The 17,531-nt window shown below is 39.0% G+C and overlaps 1 protein-coding gene across 5 annotated transcripts in view; it reads right to left on the bottom strand.

The window, feature by feature from the left end:
- MDN1 (midasin AAA ATPase 1) overlaps window positions 1-17,531 on the bottom strand; it is a 149,542-nt gene that overhangs the window by 78,333 nt on the left and 53,678 nt on the right. For all 5 annotated transcript variants that reach the window (XM_037131204.2, XM_053664765.1, XM_053664766.1 and 2 more), the window contains exons 20-33: window positions 16,873-16,986; window positions 15,907-16,054; window positions 15,562-15,672; window positions 13,855-14,006; window positions 13,001-13,179; window positions 12,222-12,430; window positions 11,890-12,036; window positions 10,232-10,373; window positions 8,754-8,888; window positions 8,534-8,672; window positions 5,986-6,124; window positions 5,017-5,147; window positions 3,842-3,986; window positions 1,664-1,793 (exon numbers count right to left, since the gene is read on the bottom strand). In XM_037131204.2, the coding sequence (XP_036987099.2) occupies window positions 1,664-1,793; window positions 3,842-3,986; window positions 5,017-5,147; window positions 5,986-6,124; window positions 8,534-8,672; window positions 8,754-8,888; window positions 10,232-10,373; window positions 11,890-12,036; window positions 12,222-12,430; window positions 13,001-13,179; window positions 13,855-14,006; window positions 15,562-15,672; window positions 15,907-16,054; window positions 16,873-16,986 (2,021 nt within the window). The remainder of the gene's footprint in view (window positions 1-1,663; window positions 1,794-3,841; window positions 3,987-5,016; window positions 5,148-5,985; window positions 6,125-8,533; window positions 8,673-8,753; window positions 8,889-10,231; window positions 10,374-11,889; window positions 12,037-12,221; window positions 12,431-13,000; window positions 13,180-13,854; window positions 14,007-15,561; window positions 15,673-15,906; window positions 16,055-16,872; window positions 16,987-17,531) is intronic.

Raw genomic sequence — 17,531 nt, 5'->3', positions numbered from 1 at the left:
ACATTCACTAAGTTGGTGACAGCATTGCAAATGAGAACATCTTTCTGGAGAGCAAGCTGGGCATAACCAACAGAGGCTGTGACATTCTTCATTCCACTTTTAGAAATACAACTGAGGGTTACATGTATACAAAGCATGGTGACAGATGTTAACTAGACTTAGTGGTGATCATTTCATAACACATAAAAATATGAAGTCACTATACTGTATACTGAAAGTAACACTGTATGTCAATCATACCTCAATAAAAATTTTTAAAAAATATGTATCAAAGCAATCTAGACTCAATTCAAAAAGAACCACCTGCTTTTCCTCCCTGGCCACCTGAAGATCAACCACCATCATTAACGACACAGTAACTATCTGGAGTAGTAAGTCCCTGACCCGTGCTACTTCAGGGAAAACAAATGGTCACTGACAGACATCCTTCACCCTGGGAAGGCAGCAGCACCTAAGACAGAATTTGGAAAAAAAGTAGCCAAAACGTGTAACACCACACCAGATGTCATCTTTGTGTTGGGATTCAGAACCCGGTCTGGTGGTGGCTACCCAACTGGCTTTGGCATGATGAGTCCTTGGATCATGCAGAGAAAAACGAACCTAAACATAGACGTGCAAGACACGCCCTGTTGAGACGACGACCACAAGAGAACAGAAGAAGGGACGTGAGAACAGAAGGAGGTCAGGGACTGCAAAGACCAATGCTGGTGCTGGCAAAAAGAAAAAAACGTTCTTCAGTGACTCTGTTGTGACTGTGCAGATTTTTCATGAGAGAATTAATAAACTAAGAACTCTAAAAAAAAAAGAAAGAGGAAGGAAGGAAGGAAGGAAGGAAGGAAGGAAGGAAGGAAGGAAGGAAGGAAGGAAGGAAGGAAGGAAGGAAGGAAGGAAGGAGAAAACCACATAATAAATATTTTGACTCTTCAACTCTTAATGGTTATCTTAAAAATTGTTAAGTCTAGGTTATAAATTTTAACCTATAGATTTTAACCTTTAACTAGGTTAAATCTAGGTTACAGGTTATAGAAATTTTTTATAATAAAAATTTTTAATAAAGTGAAACAATAAATTAGCTGATGACAATTAAAGAAATACGGTTGAAAGCTCCATAAATATTTTGTAAAGATGAAAAAAACTAAAATCAAACCTAAATTTTCCTCATCTTTAGCTAATACACCTTCTATAAAGATGTTCTAAGCCCTGGCTGGTGTAGCTCAGTGGACTGAGTGCGGGCTGTGAACCAAAGGGTTGCAACATTCAATTCCCAGTCAGGGCACATGCCTGGGTTGCCTGCCAGGTCCCCACTGGGGGCCACATGAGAGGCAACCACACACTAATGTTTCTTTTCCTCTCTTTCTCCCTGCTACTCTCTAGGAATAAATAAATAAAGTCTTTTATTTAAAGTTCTATAAACAGGTGAAACAATGAGGAAACTAGAATTTAATAACCCTAGTGAAGGAGGCAATGGGAAAAAGGGGCATTTTAATAGATAGTACTAAGCTAATATATATTTTTTAGATCTAGTTTGTTCCTATTTCTCTATCTTCCCTCCTCCTTATAACAGACCATGCGTACATACGGCAAATGCCCTACATCATACTTCTCACTTCCAGCATACAGATGCTCCGTCCCATTTCCACCACCACCACCTGAACACTCTCACCTTTACGATCTATTCTGCCCAGAGACAATCCTGGACGAAGATTACTGCTGATAATCTGTTTTAAATCTTCACGGTTTGTGCTCTGAGGGCACCATATTTCGGTAAACCGGTTCCTTAAGGCAGGAGACAGCTGTAAGAAACACAAGCTGCAATATGAATGCAGTACTTATTTAAAAAGCTAGGAAACAAATCCTTTTAAAAATTGTTAGCTGTGAGCCTGGTCAAGTGCCAGACACTTCTTTTACTACCTCTATTACTAGATACAATTAAATGAAGACCTATTTTGTCCTGGCTCCCTCTAAATGTCATCTCTTTACTCTCTACAACAGCTTCCAAGTCAGTATTGCCATCACTTTCTTGACAGACATGGCACAGAAGTTCACAGTAGTGCATGGTGTAACTGGTACAAACAGGATTCCAGCCCCAGTGGGCAATTCCCTACCTTGAACACCTTCCCCTAAGCCAGGCCCCTCCTTTACTTTACCTGCAATTACTTAACCAATGTTTTAGAGAAAATAATTCTACCTTCCCACAGGCAGAGCTGTCTGAAGTAGAAGAAAACTGCTTTTATGTAGCTCAGAGAGGGCAGGATTATGAGGTATATATTTTACCTCTTGTATTACAAAGAATTGTGCAGCCCCTCTGGTCTTAAGGCCCCTGACCTCAGTCTGAATTTTTACTCTTCCCATTGGTCAGTTAACCTCCATTCACAAATGTCTGCAATGACGCATGTTATGTAATTACCACTTTCCTTTTACTTTACAATAAAGTCCTTTCAATTGTCTATCTAGCCTACCACAGCAAAACCAGGAGCAATGATTGTACTCAGAGCAGCTAAGACCCAGGGAATACATGAGTGTTTTTTGTAGCCAGCCTACACAAGGAGTGCCTTTGGTCTTCAGAATCCTACCTTGCTCTGCTTGCTAGTTATGCAAAATAAAAGTTGGCAATCTTTGGCTAAGAAAAACATAAGCTAACCTGATAGGCAAGTTAACATACATAACCTTGAAATCATATCCCCTGTCATTTACACTCGCCAAAGAACTAGTTTTCACATTTTGTTTGAAACTGTAGTGTATTTTATTTCTTCTCTTCAGAACATTTCTTGAAGCACAATGATATAATCTTTTATCTTATGTTACTGAGAAAAATTAGGCCCGAAATATCATGTATGCATTTAAATTTAAGCACCCACCAAGTTACCAGAAACCTGAATTGCTTTCACTCACAACCAATTGCTGGTTCTTCTCATCATCCCTGACCTGCTACCACACTACCCTTTTCCAAACTGTAAAAGGCTAGGGTCCCACGCACAACACTGAGAGGCCTCAAGAGCCTGAAAGCCATGGAGCTTGAGTGTAAGATCCTGGCCCAATCCTAACACTACCTTTTGCAGAGAAGAAAACACCTCCACCCTTTTTTTTTTTAAAAAGTCTGACAGCGACCCACAGAACCCTGACCAAAGAGAGGTAGTCCACCTGCAAAACCAAAAGAGGTTCTTGGCTGTGACTTTTTAATACTTTAAAATAATTCATAAAGCCCTGGCTGGCATAGCTCAGTGGACTGAACGCGGGCCTGCAAATCAAAGGGTCGCTGGTTCCCAGTCAGGGCACATGCCTTGGTTGGAAGCCAGGTCCCTGTGGGGGGTTATGTGAGAAACAACCACACACTGATGTTTCTCTCCCTCTCTTTCTCCTTCCCTTCCCCTCTCTCTAAAAACAAATAAAATCTTAAAAATAAAAAAAATCCAACTCATTCATAAAGCCATACTCATGTGTAAGAGAATAAAGCCTAGTGAAAATAAAGCCCAGTAGCACAGCTTGAGATTAAATTTTAGTTTCAAATTTTCGCATCCATAAAAGTAGAAAAGTAACTTTATTACACAGCTCTTGGGAAAATTATTATACTAATGTATATAAAGACCTGGGCAAAGTGAATGGAGCACTGAAATTTCAGGCACGTACACAAAGTGAGATGTCAAATAAGGAAAGGTTTATCTGTCTGAAATATTTATCAATCTTTTAATAATCCTAAATTATCTTTCTGGATTCTTACCTTTTACCCAGGTTTTACCCAACATAAAAATTCTAAATGCATTTTTACATACTGCATTTAAGGGTGCCAATGAGCTATGGTCAAAAAGTTAAAATAAATTATGCTTTAAGAACATGGTTTTACCTCTTTTTTTCCAAAGTCACCCCCAGGATTCATGGTTGCTAAGATACGGAATTTTTTCCCAGCAGTCAACAGCTCTACTTCATTATCCTTGTCCTCTAGGCTGCCTTTTTCTGCTAATACCAGAGACTTTTCTACTTCAAGGACACTAAATGACAGGAAAAAAATGGAGAATATATTATTAGAAAAGGCTTATGTGTTCTTCCTATTTTATGGCTTCAAGGTTATTTAACAAGGAAAAAGAAAGTTCCCTCTTCTGCTGAGCTTTCATGTTAGTTAATGGTTTCCTACCACACATTTTAAAAAGACTCATTATCTCAATTCCTGTGTGATGGAACAGTATTTCCGATCAAAACAAAAAGAATTCATTTTTTCCACATATGTCCTTATTAAGGAAAGCATTTGTTTTAAAAATGAACCTTGCATGTAAATGTTCATGGCAGCATTATTCATAAATGCAGAAACAACGCCAAACAACCAAGTGGTGAATGGATACATCCACACAAAGAAATACTATTAGAAGAAACAAACTACTATAGCCTACAACACAGATAAACCTCAGAACATTATTGCACAATGAAAAAAAAGGGCCACTTATACAAAATGTCCTGAAAAGACAAATCCAGAGCAGAAAGATTAGTAGCAAGAGGTGGCACCAGAGATAAACTGTAAATGGGCACAAGGGATGGTAATGGGAAATGCTGTCACACTGTATTGTGATGGCTGCAAAACAGTGAATTTACTAACATTCACTGAATTATACATTTCAAGTAAGTCATTTTATGATATGTGAATTATACCTCAATAAAGAGTGAAAAATAGGTAGTATCAAGATTCATATAGGTCTGAGGTTATGAGAGGCCTTACAGCCATAATATCGAGAATGCAGATTCTAATACTTTCTAAAAAATCAAGACAATGGCTATAAGATTTGCCATAAAAAGAATTTTAACTTAGGCTCATTTGTTGCAACCTAGCCATCCCAGAGTCCCATCTTTCTGATTACTGACAGCAAAATAGAAAACCTAGGCCTCTTAAATGAGATTCTGCATGCTGAAGCCAAAAGAGAGTAGTCACTCATTATCATTTTCAAGCATTTACTAGTCATAAAAATTAATATCTATAAAAATTAATATCTATAAAAACAAGATCAGCAAAACCGAACATAGGGAATATACCTGTTGAGTCTTTCCAGGACCGAGTCATCAGCCAGAGAGATCTCATCCAAGAGGAAAAAGCTATCCTCCTTCATGGCCAGGACCAGAGGCCCATCCTGCCACTCAAAGAGTCTTGATGTATCAATTTCTTCCTACAATTCAGAAACGTAGAAGGTGAAATTAAAGGGTGACTGTCCACAAGACAACGCACATGTAGCTAGCTGGTGTCTGGTGGAGGGAAGTGATCATTCGTCAGAAAGCACGAGGGGGATTCCCCTCAAAATAAATGGGGTAATCTTGTGGAGGGCAGGCCCCTAGTAGTACTGGTTTCCCTCACTAGGCGAATATTCTAGAAACCTACCTGTATCAGTGCACCAGCTGGCAATGTTGTGAGAGGCTATGTTCAGTTTCAGTGAATTTTTTTTGAAAACTCTTTCAACATCTTTGCCCATGTCATGATGGGTACCTATGAGAGCACATGCCTACAGCGCAGTTTTGGTTTTTGACCCAAAACAGCATGAACCCTGTGCCCTACCCTTCCTATTCCCCCCCATCTCGCCCCAAGAGATAGTTCTTGTTCCTCTGGAGAAAAAAAAAAAGTCCTCAAAGGAAAACACTTTGGTGATGTGGAAGACATGAAACAAAATTTGGCCTAAGTACTAAAAGGCATCAAAATCAACAAGTTCAAAAACTGCTTTCAACAGTGAAAAAAAGTCTTGATAAGTGTATTGCATTAAATGGAGAGTAGTTTGAAGGTGACTAAAGTTCAAACATGTAAGAATGCACAATGGGGCTTGGGGGGCCCTAAAGGACTGAGAACAAGGGACAGATCCTGTACAACAGGATGCTCATGGGGCCCCTTGCAGACCAGTGAAAACCTGGAGACATAAAAAGTCCGGAATCAAACACCCTGCCATGCACAAAACTGATTCATGCACAGAGTTTAACTCAGTTCTTTAAATGAATGTCCTCATTTACTACTGGACAAACCTTGTCCTTTGACTTCTGTCTCACTGGCCGCAGTCCCCCCAGGAAGTCCGATGTCTCCATGTGTAAGTGGCAGTTGACTGAGTATAATTTCTGATTTGCCAAGGCTGCAAACACCTGACAAATGGTAGTTTTCCCACACCTGTCAGAGATACACACCAGATTATGAAGGAGCATGAATTCTAAATACACACCCACCAACAGCCCAGTCAACAAAGGAGAGGAGCTCTGGTGAGAGCCTCACTGCAGCAGCAGCAGACACTACTGGCCAACATGCGTCTGCACCCCTAGCCTGGAGTGCACTTACCCAAAACACCAGCACCCTGACATGTTCCAGAATGGCACAATGGTGTACGAATTCCACTCTTTCCTACTTCTACCAACCACCACCAAGCAGTGGGAATGAAAGCCAATCCTTACAGACTTTCAAGACATAGTTCATGTGCTACTTTCCTCTATATGTCTACAGGATATCCTATAGATAGGATGGGATTCTATCTCTCACAGAGCCTATAGAATAGGATCCTATATATCTGTAGGATATACAGAATAAAAAACTACACAGAAAAAAAATAGTCCCAGTTATAATGATAGAAGACAACATTCTCTTCCATCACAAAGGTCTGAAGGTAGAGGGAAGTAAATTACAGATCTCTTATGCTTCTTAAAAAGGGAAAAAAGAGGGAAGAAACAAAAGGAAAAAACAGACTTCCACCAAGATGGAGGCATAGGTGGAGAAGCCGTGCTTTCTCACACAACCAAGTTTAGAGACAACAAAATACTAGCAACAGAAAACACAGCCAGAACACAGAAAATTGAACTTTTCGGAAGTCAGATAACAACAAATTCTTCAGCCTGACCGGTAAGAGGGGTTGCACAGGAAAACTCGGTCAGACGGACTCATGCGCTTGGATCCCAGGCCTGGGGTTGCAACGGGCAGACCCAGTGAGCAACCCACTGAGCGACCAGCGGACCTAGCAAGGGTGCAAGGCGGTAGGTTGACTGTGATGGCGTATTCCTGAGCGGTTAGACCAGGGAGAGAGTGGGCGGTGAGAGGGGACCGAGCAGGCCCCAGCAGCGAGAGGCAGCAGAGGGGGCCACCATTTCCCGCTCTGACGCCACATCCACATACAGCTTCATAACCCAGCGACCTGGGTGGCCCCGCCCTGGTGAACAACTAAGGCTCCACTCCTCAAAATTAATGGGCATGAACAGACCAAAAATGGCTCAAGAAGATCTCAAAGCCCCAGAGCCCATAAATCTAAGCAATAAAGAAATAGCAAAACTTTCAGATGCACAGTTCAAAACAATGGTGATCAGGATGCTCACAGAACTGGTTGATTTTGGTCACAAATTAGAGGAACACATGAAGGCTAAACTAATTGAAATAAAGAGAATTGCACAGGAAACTAACAGTGATGAAGAGGAAACTGGGACTCAAATCAAGGGAGTGAACCAGAAGGAAGAAAATAATGGCCAAATGGGAAAATATGAAGAAACAAGAATTCAAAAAAATGAGAAGAGACTTAGGAACCTCCAGGACATCTTTAAATGCTCCAACATCTGAATTATAGGGGTACCAGAAGGGGGAAAGAAACAGCCACCAGTGGAAAACTTATTTGAACAAATAATAAAGGAGAATTTTCCCAATCTGGCAAAGGAAATAGACTTCCAGGAAATCCAGAAATCTCAGAGAGTCCCAAAGAAGTTGGACCCAAGAAGGAACACACCAAGGCACATCATAATTATATTGGCCAAGATTAAAATGAAGGAGAGGATCCTAGAAGCAGCAAGAGATAAGGGAACAGTTACCTACAAAGGGGTTCCCATCAGACTGTCAGCAGATTTCTCAAAAGAGACCTTACAGGCAAGAAGGAGCTGGAAAGAGGTATTCCAAGTCATGAAATCCAAAGACCTACAACCAAGATTGCTCTATCCAGCAAAACTTTCATTCAGAATGGAAGGACAGATAAAGTGCTTCTCAGATGGATAAGGTCAAGTTCAAGGAGTTCATCATCACCCAGCCCTTATTATATGAAATGTTAAAGGGACTTATCGAAGAAAAAGAAGATAAAAAAACATGAACAGTGAAAGGACAGCAAACTCACAGTTATTAACAACCACACCTGAAACAAAAGCAAACTAAAAGGACAGCTAGATCAGGAGCAGAAACATAGAAATGAAGATCTCATGGAGGGTTAGCAATAGGGGAGTGGGAGGAGGAGAAGGGGGGAGAAGGTACAGAAAATAAGTAACACAGACAGTAGGTAGAAAATAAATAGGGGGTCAAGAATAGTATGGGAAATATAGAATCTAAAGAACTTGAGACACATGGTCATAAACTAAAGGGGGGGAACGGTGGGGGAGGGGTGTGCAGGGTGGAGGGGAATGAAGGGGGGGAATAGAACTGTAATGGCATAATCAATAAAAATTTTTTTCAAAAAAGGAAAAAACAAAAATTGTTTTCCTTATGAGTCCTTCCGAGATAACTCAAGTAATGCTATGGAACTGAACGGAACCCTCATAACCAGTTATTGTCACAGAGCTTTACCCAGTGTCTCCGACCAACAGCACTGGTTCACTGAATTCCAACGCTCTTCCCACAAGCATCGCCTGTCTCCGCATGCTCTCGGTCCACACGATATGGTTGAACTTGGACTCCAATGTGGACATCTGAGTAGACAATTTACCTATCAAAATAGAATAAATACTTAAGGTTCTAATATGAGTATGCCCAACTCATTCTCCTCTGGATATTTTGGCCAACTCACCCAGCAATTTTAGGACATTTTCTTTGGAGAAGAGGGATTGAGGACACAACTTTTTCTTGAAATGTTTTTCAAGGACTTCTTGAATCACTTCAACCTCCTCCTGCTTCCTGACACGGCCTGCCAGCAGCATATAACCTTAAAAAAATAAAAATGAGGAACCATCAAGTGTCAGGACCAAGGGATATTGAGAATACAAAGCAGTGGCCAACTCTCATTAGCTGCTGCTGAAGGGAAAGAAATCCGAAGATCTACTTTGGAAAACTGGGAGATCTTACTACAACTAACCATGTCCCTGAGCTATGCTCTAGCAACATTACTTCTAAGTAGACTCAAACACAAATAAACACATGTGTGTATAGCAAATGACATATACAGCAATAATCAGAGCAGCTTTATTCATAATAGCAAAAAAGTAGAAAGGATCCAAATGTCCATTAACACGAGAATGGCTAAATATATTATGGTATCTCCATACACAGGGTTATAGCACAATAATATTTAAAAAATGAAGTCCTGATACACGTAACGGCGTGGCTGTAGGTCACATCAGAGTGAATGGAAAGAAGCCAGACCCAGAGTACATACTTTATCATACTCTTTAGATGAAGCCCAAGCACAGGTAAAATCGATCAGTGGCGATCAATCATCAAAGCACTGGTTACTTCCTGGGGAGATAAGGCTAGCAAGAGCTATAAAAGACTCTTCTGTGGTACTAGAAATTCTAAATCTTGGCTTAGGCAGTGACTCATGTAAGTACATACATATGTAAAAATACACAGAGCTGTACATGAAATGACACAGTGCTTCACCCCAATTTACTATGTTATATTTCATTTGAAAAGGTTTTTTTAGTATGTTCCTCCTAGCTGTTATTTACCAGGAAAGAAGAGAAATGACAATTCTTATGGGTTAGTTTTACTTACTCTCCATGCTAACTTCCCCATTAATGATTCATCAGCACCTTTCAAATCAGAACATTCTGAAACACTTTCTATCCTATCATAAAGAAGAACACATAAATTCTTCCCACAGATTAAACCAGCATGACCAATCCTGCGTCTCAGGTGACATCACTGCCTTCTCTCAGAACCCCAACATTATCTGACCTTTCAGCTTTCTATGACTCTAAGGCACAGCATGACTCTTCCCAGTCACTACATTGCAGACAAGTGGTCCAAAATGCACCACCAACCACCTGACTTAGTTCCTAAAGGTATTGTGCCCATAGCCTGACTCCCAGGGTGGCCACCTGAAGGAAGTAATAAGAAAACCTTAGAAACCAAAACACATTAGCACAGAGGCCTGCAGAAATAGTAATACTTAGAAAAGCAGCTGGGACTTGAGGGAGAAAGACTCAGTTCCTGAAATACCTAGTAAAATGTGCATATGGATCACGATCTGGGCAAGGTTTGTTTTAATTAGAAAGTGTACTATTTGACATTACTTCGTGGTTTGAGAGCATTTGATTAAAAGCATACCATCATTGGCTAAATGCTGTAGCCAGTCATAATCCTTTTCAGTCTGTTCAGCCAACCTGTACCTCTCAGCCCATCGAAACAAGTCACGAAGGGTGATGAAGCCCTGCTTTCCAGCAAACACTGATGAACTTCTACGGTAGGACTATTAACAAACCAAAACAAATGAAAAGGGACAATGTCAAGCATAGGGTAAAACACATAAGATTCTTAACAAATTTAAGTTCTCATAAAAATTATTCATTCCACTGAGATTAAACTTTTAAAATGTAAAAGGATATAATTATTTGAAGAAAAATGCAAACTCATGTAAAAAAATGTAAATAAACAATGGAATTCCATTTCATATGCCATACAGAAAAAGATCATGAATACAAATGTAGGCAAACATGCAGGAAAAGTAATCTCATAATGTGGGACCATAGAAGTAAAAACATTTATTATTATTAGGTTTCTGAAAGGTAACTTAACAGTGTAAAATTCTGATAAAGAACACTTTTAACCCTATAATTAATTAATGGGATATTCTGGAGAAACAAAGAGAAGAAAAAAAGATAACTGTAACTTTTCCAGAGTTGACAAAGGTTTGCCACACAAAAAGTGTCTTTCATAAGGGAGGACGTCCCCCATCCCACCAAAAGAAATTTATTTCTAAAAATTGTGCATTATAAAAAATTGTGTTCAGTCATCTTCAGAAGTTCTGTCCATTTGATAAAATACACCTATCAAGATATGTTTTTCCATTGTTCAAAACAGTTTTTGGAGTGGTCAACTTTGTTCCTTCTGTTACTGTTTGTTCCACCTCTTCCACATCGGCAAAATGTTTCCCTTTGAGGGCTTTTAAACCAAGAAAGTGAGGCAGGAGGTCACGCAGTATTTTGGTCAAAAACTGAACACTCAGCAGAGTGGGCAGGAGTGCTCATAAATCCCCCATCATGAAATGGGAAAAGATGTTGAAAGAATCTTCAAAAAGAGTTCACTGAAACCAAACGCAGCCTCTCACAACACCACCAGCTGGTACATGGATATAGATGGGCTCCTAGAACACTCACCTGAGGGAAGCCTGTACTACAAGGTGCCTGCCCTACATTTTCGTTTGGGGTTTTTTTTGGTCCCCCCTCATAGTTATGTCCATTCAAGGAACATATCCATTTAAAACACTAAATTTTAGTGTGTTTATGTCAAACTCTAATCTAAACAAATGTTCCAATATTATCCACAAATAGGAAACTATCATCACATATAACATCAGAAATTTTTTAACATAGTAAACTGATTTACAAAACAAAACCAAAAAATACTAATGAGATGCATTTTAAGACAAGATCCTTATTGTGAAAATAAATAAACGAATAAACAGATGAACTGCGTTTTTACCTAAGGAACCTAGATCACCAAGTCTAATGAACACATTCCATTAAAAGTAAGTGGAATGCCCTGGCTGGGTAGCTCAGCTGGTCAGAGCACTGCCCCAATACATCAAGGCTGTGTGTCCAATCCCTACTCAGGGCGCATTCAAGAATCAACCAATGAATGCATAAGTAAGAGGAACGACAAATCAATGTCTGACTGTCTCTTCCCTCCTTCCTTTCTCTCTGTACCTAAAATCAATAAATTTAAAAAAGAAACAAACTACGTTAAGGGATGGAAAGATGAAATACCTGAAGGTCCAGCATGACTCTAACCAGCTTGCTGCAGTAAGAGGGTGGCAAACTACACCGCTTATGCAAGATTGTTTCCAACTCAGAACTTGGCAGTTCATCAAAGTGCAATTCTACAAACCGGTTCCTGAAGGCTCTAGAAAGCATCTAGGAAAGGCAGAGTGAAAAAACATGATAAAATGGGCCTTTTCAGTTAATTTCCCAAATAGAGCCTCTGCTATTCACTACAAAAAGAAAAACCCTTCAAAAGTGATAAAAAAATCTCATCTTCCAAGGAAGATTTACTCCTCGACGCAATAACAAATGGGAACAAGGGGACAAATGCCACACACCTTTCTGCCTCCATAAAGTCCTGGGGGATTCTGGGTAGCAAAGAGCATAAATCGAGGGTGTGCTTTAACAACTTCTTGAGTTTCTGTTATGAGCAATTCACGGTTATCATCTAACAGTCTGTTCAGTGCTTCTAACACATCAGTAGGAGCCAAATTCAATTCATCTAAAATAATCCAGTAGCCCTTTCTCATAGCATCAATAAGAACACCTTGGAGGAAATAAACACTGAGAATTAGTGCACAAAGTAGTCCAAAGTTTTATACAAATCAACAAATCCTAGATTTATCAGGAAATTTCAAAGCAAATTACTCTCCATAGCTATTCATGCCCCAAAATAATTTGTGATGTTGAATATCAAAGTACAATTTTCAATTAAAAGTCCTTTTTATTTTATACAGGGGGCCAAGGCTGACAAATAACACATTTCCAACTTATGTTTCCCCCTGCAGTTTAATTTCATTTACAGCATCACAGTCTCTCATAACATCCAGCATCCCTCTGGCTCAATGCTCTTTTGAGTATCCAGGAAGTGAAGCAGGAGTTCAACTACCCTCTTCAAAACTTGCCCTAGTCCTGACTACAGCTGACAAGATTCTAGGGGAGCCCAAAGGAAACTGGACCCCTAACCATCACTCCTAAAACATGCGGCTTAAGGAGAGAGAAAAACCAGCTGTAATGGCAGCAGTCCACGTGCCTCACCTGGAAAGGATAAAGATTACTTGGGGAAATAGGTCTAAAAGAATGAACAACTGCACTCATGAAACAGTAACAACCCTACCTTCTTTAAACACAAGCTTCCCTGAGGAGTCAGATGTGTAACAGCCAATGTACTCTTGAATATCCGTGTGCTCGTGATTGTTAATACGCACACAGTGGTTACCAGTAGCTGCAGCTAGCCACCGGATCAGGCTTGTTTTACCAACCGATGTCTCTCCTTGAATCAGCACTGGGTATGTTCTTTAAAAGATCAACCAACAAAGCAATTAAAAAAAACACACACACATAAAAACCAGAATTCAAGAAATGTTAAAAAAGAATAACTATGTCATTTCATGTCATCATAAAAGAACATTTTTATATACCTATGCATTACTAATGCAGTATTTCTTTTTCTTTAAATTATTTTATTGTTGTTCAATTACAGTTGTCTACATTTACCTCCCCAATCCCCCCCCACCCCAGCCATCCCCACCTCCCTCCCTTGCTTCCACCCCCGCCACTGGTTTTGTCCATGTGTCCTTTATAGTCACTCCTGAATAATGCAGTATTTAATCCCGAAGAAATTTCTATGTAAAAGTGGTTCCTGAGAAAATACTAAGGAAAAATCTCTTGTACTACTTGTGAGAAATAGTAAGTGGGACTTGCTGTTATTCACTTAACAAATAACAGGTAATGAGTATTCATCAACGAACTACTGAAAAGCAACCTTAAAGATGACCAAAATCATGTGCATCCATATGGCTTCCACTATGGCACAACCAGAAACAATGATTTGTGCCAGGAGAAAGGTGACAGTTCATTTAGCCAATAAATAACAATAAACCACTTTGAAAGGTAAGGAAGGAAGACTAGAATGTCACCAATGTCTAAGATAATACAACTTCAGAGCAGCAAGAGGAAAGTCCCACATACCCCGCAGAGACCACTCGGACTATATCTCTCAGGTTCAGCTTGACAGAAGATGTGAGAATGTATGTCTCTTCTATTTTAGGTTCCTTGTCTCCCACCGAAATCCAATAGCCTTCAACCTGGATAAGCCGGCCTCCTTTTGGTTCGGGAATAGGCTGAAAAGACACAAAAGTTAAAGCAATACCCACAGTGCCGTGACAACTAGGGCACTCCTTCAGAGAGGAGTGACAGTAAGAGAAGTTGTCACCAAGAATGCTGCCTTGTTCTGATGCTTTCAACATCAAAACCCATGGATGACATATGGATGACATAAAATCACTTTGAGAAATAAGACAAAATAATGACGTAGAAGTTTTCAAATTTAGGTGGGAGTAGGTGAATTTGGGGGAAAACTTGAATCAAAATAATTTCTCAGTTTATGATTTGGTTCTCTTCTCTTACCTACCAACTCCCACTCTGAAGAAGTATTTTGGTAAACAACATGTGTTTTATATAAACCACATTCCCCCAAACAGAACCAGCACTATACTAAGTGAGGAGGACTTTGCACTATTTCATCTAGATCCCCTGAAAGACTCTGAAAATGAAAGCCACTCCTCAGAGAAACTACCACATATAACGCTGCTGTGTGGGATGTGCTGCTGCGCATTACGCACACCCATGTGCGATTCACACCCACATTTTTGGCACAAACTTTCAGAAAAAAAAATCTTTCGTTTAAATTTTTGATTCAATTTTTATTTATTTAAATTTAGAAACAAAACCAATTGTAGTTTTCCACAGTATTATTTTGCATGGATATTGTTATTGTTGTCTAGCTATACTTTTAATGCATAAGCATAAACAAGAGAAATAAAAACACTTATATAGATGCAGAATTAATACTATCTGTGTATAATGCCACCCTTTTGTCTCAAAAATTTTGGCAAGAAAGTGCACACTGTATGGCAAAATACGGTAATCTAGAATCTTCATAATCTTTTGAAGATAACCATATCTTCATAATCTTTTGAAGGTATGGTGAAAGTTACTGATTTATACAAAATTCCTATTTTTATAGATCAAGATGCTCAAATAGTGGTCCAATCTATAGCTACGAAAAAGTGCTCTTCTAGAACACTTATTCCCCTGACTTGAAGATATATCTAGTTAGACTAAGAATGGAAGCTACAAGAACATTCCTATGAGATAGTCCATAATGTAAAATGATATCATTTACATTAGATACACACTAGGATTCACCTTGACAAATGTACAAACACATACATATATCAGAATTTAGATGGAAAGGACTATCTATAGCGTTTAAATCTCCAAAGAGTAGGAATATTGGGGATTTTTACCATCTACTGTTTCATTTTTTTTTAAACAATGGGAACTTATTTTTTTTTAAGATTTTATTTACTTTATCTTTTAGAGAGGAAGGGAAGGAGAGAAGGAGAGAAATATCAGTGTGTGGTTGTCTCTTGTGAGTCCCCTGCTGGGAACTGGCCTGCAACCCAGGCATGTGCCCTGACTGGGAATCGAACCACGATCGTGTGGTTCGTAGGCCCGTGCTCAATCCACTGAGCTATGCCAGCCAAGGGCTACTGTTTAATTTCTCTGAAACAGAATTATAATTAGAAAATTTTGTAAAAAATCAAACAGTTCAAAATTTGATAATTCAACCTTTCATTTGTTAAACAAGTCAAAAACAAAAAACAAACATACCTGCTTCAGCAGACTTTTAACACTGCCAGAAACAATGTGTTGACAAATAAGCTTCTGAACTACTGGGTGTGATGCCCTGTCGAGCTGTGTTAGGAAGCCCAAACAAAAGCCCTAGGAAAGACCCAGAAATGCAGAACACCAATTACTCTTCTGCAGCGACAGATTCCCAGAACAATTTTTACTAGGATACCACAGTAGAAAAAAGGTCAGGGTAGCTCTGGTATACAACGTTCTGGGCCTGACTAAATGGAAAGCACAAGCAAACCTGGACTATGCACCCTACTCCCTTCCTCCCCATGGTGAGCCATTCACCAAGCTCCATTCAAACCCAGACTTCGGAAACACCTCATAGAGCGAGCGCTGGATGCTGCTACAGGGATTGGAGGCTGCAAATCTCAGGGCCCTGCAGAGAGTCCGAAGGCTGTAGTGAGGTCTATGGCCTGTCCCATCCACCAATGTTGTCCCAGATTCTTTCCGCACATCTCTGTAGAAGCTACAAAGAGGATGCAATTTAGGTGACTTTACTCATTATTCCGCTATTGTTCCCAAAAGCCATTTTTACGGTAGGCAGCGAAGCTTACATTCAACTTTCTAGAGCATGCACCAAATCTCTCATTCTTCCTTAAAATCTATTTTTCACACACTCAGAGGTATGGTTTCAAAATATAAGTGAAGATCTAACAGTTTTCTTTAAAGATAGGAATAGGAGAGGGAAAAAATAATTTTTCAAAGAAAAGATACTGAGATGTGAGAGACCTTTAATTAGAATACACTGAGTCCAAACACAGTATTCCAGAGTCAGTTCTAATATGAAGGGCAAATCCACAATGGGGATGAATAAGCACACAGAAAAAACAAAATCACAGTGTTTTAAAAGGCTATGGATATAATCAAGGACAAAACATTAAAAAGCATGAAGATGTCACTATCAATAATAATTGGTGACCAATTACTACTATTCTTACCACACACTTTAGAAGTTAGAAGATGACAAGATGGAAGAAGTTCAGATTGAAATAAAGAAATTTATGACCAGCTACCCTAAATCAAGTATAACCAAGTATGTGACACAGTGAAATCCAGGTTCTGGTCCAAACGAGCTTTGGCTTGCCTCTGTATATCCTAACTACACATTCTTTCTTTTGTTAGTTAAAGACCAAGGGAGTTCATAAGGTTCCAAATTCTAGTCTAAGTAATAATCCTTCCCTCAGTTTTCTCCAGTTAGGAGGGAAAAAAGGAAAAGTAATATGAACGAGGCGCACACTTTTATGTTCAGAGGAAAGGTTAATAAGGAAACCAAAAAATACCTACTTTATGATTCCTTGCACTGTGCTTTTGTTCACACTCAGTCCTTTCAAATAATCCACAATAAGGATTTGTAAGTCTTCTTTACTTTCCAGTTCTTCTACATAAAGTTCTGTGAACCTGTAAAACAATCATTACTACATAATCATTTTTCTGAAGTTAAGACAAATATTCGGACAAGAAAAAAATGAAAAACAAAAAGTTATGTGAACTCATTTTAACTGTTTCTAGTGTAAAACATAATAGTTATTTAACTTACAATACAGATTGACCATAACAAAATAAAAAATGTAACTATTACCAAAAAATCTACCATTATTTCTTCTTTGAAATGAGTCTTCTACTTACAGTCCTTGCAAGAAACGGTTATGAAAATAAGACTTATCTACCCTAATTTTCAGGTGTTTTTGATGGTAAGTACATGTAATAAAAAAATACATGCAACAAAAAGCCCCCTTACCATGAAAAATAGAATAGCTGTATCAAAGGAAATACACAGTTGTAGTTTGTAAAATTTTCCTAATAAGCTTTTATTACTAGTATAATTTTAACACTTTTAAAACTTAAAATTCATCAAGAGTTACCAATAATAAATAAGGTCATTTATCTTCCCCCAAGAGCTACATACATAAAACACCAATAACTAAGCACCTTCCTCATGTCAA

The sequence above is a fragment of the Artibeus jamaicensis genome, unplaced genomic scaffold (assembly GCF_021234435.1).
Source record: "Artibeus jamaicensis isolate MK-2021 breed Jamaican fruit bat unplaced genomic scaffold, CSHL_Jam_final contig_387, whole genome shotgun sequence".
In the NCBI taxonomy this organism is placed as follows: domain Eukaryota; kingdom Metazoa; phylum Chordata; class Mammalia; order Chiroptera; family Phyllostomidae; genus Artibeus; species Artibeus jamaicensis.
Note: the sequence above shows the minus strand (reverse complement) of the source record. Positions and strands in the feature narration are given on the sequence as shown.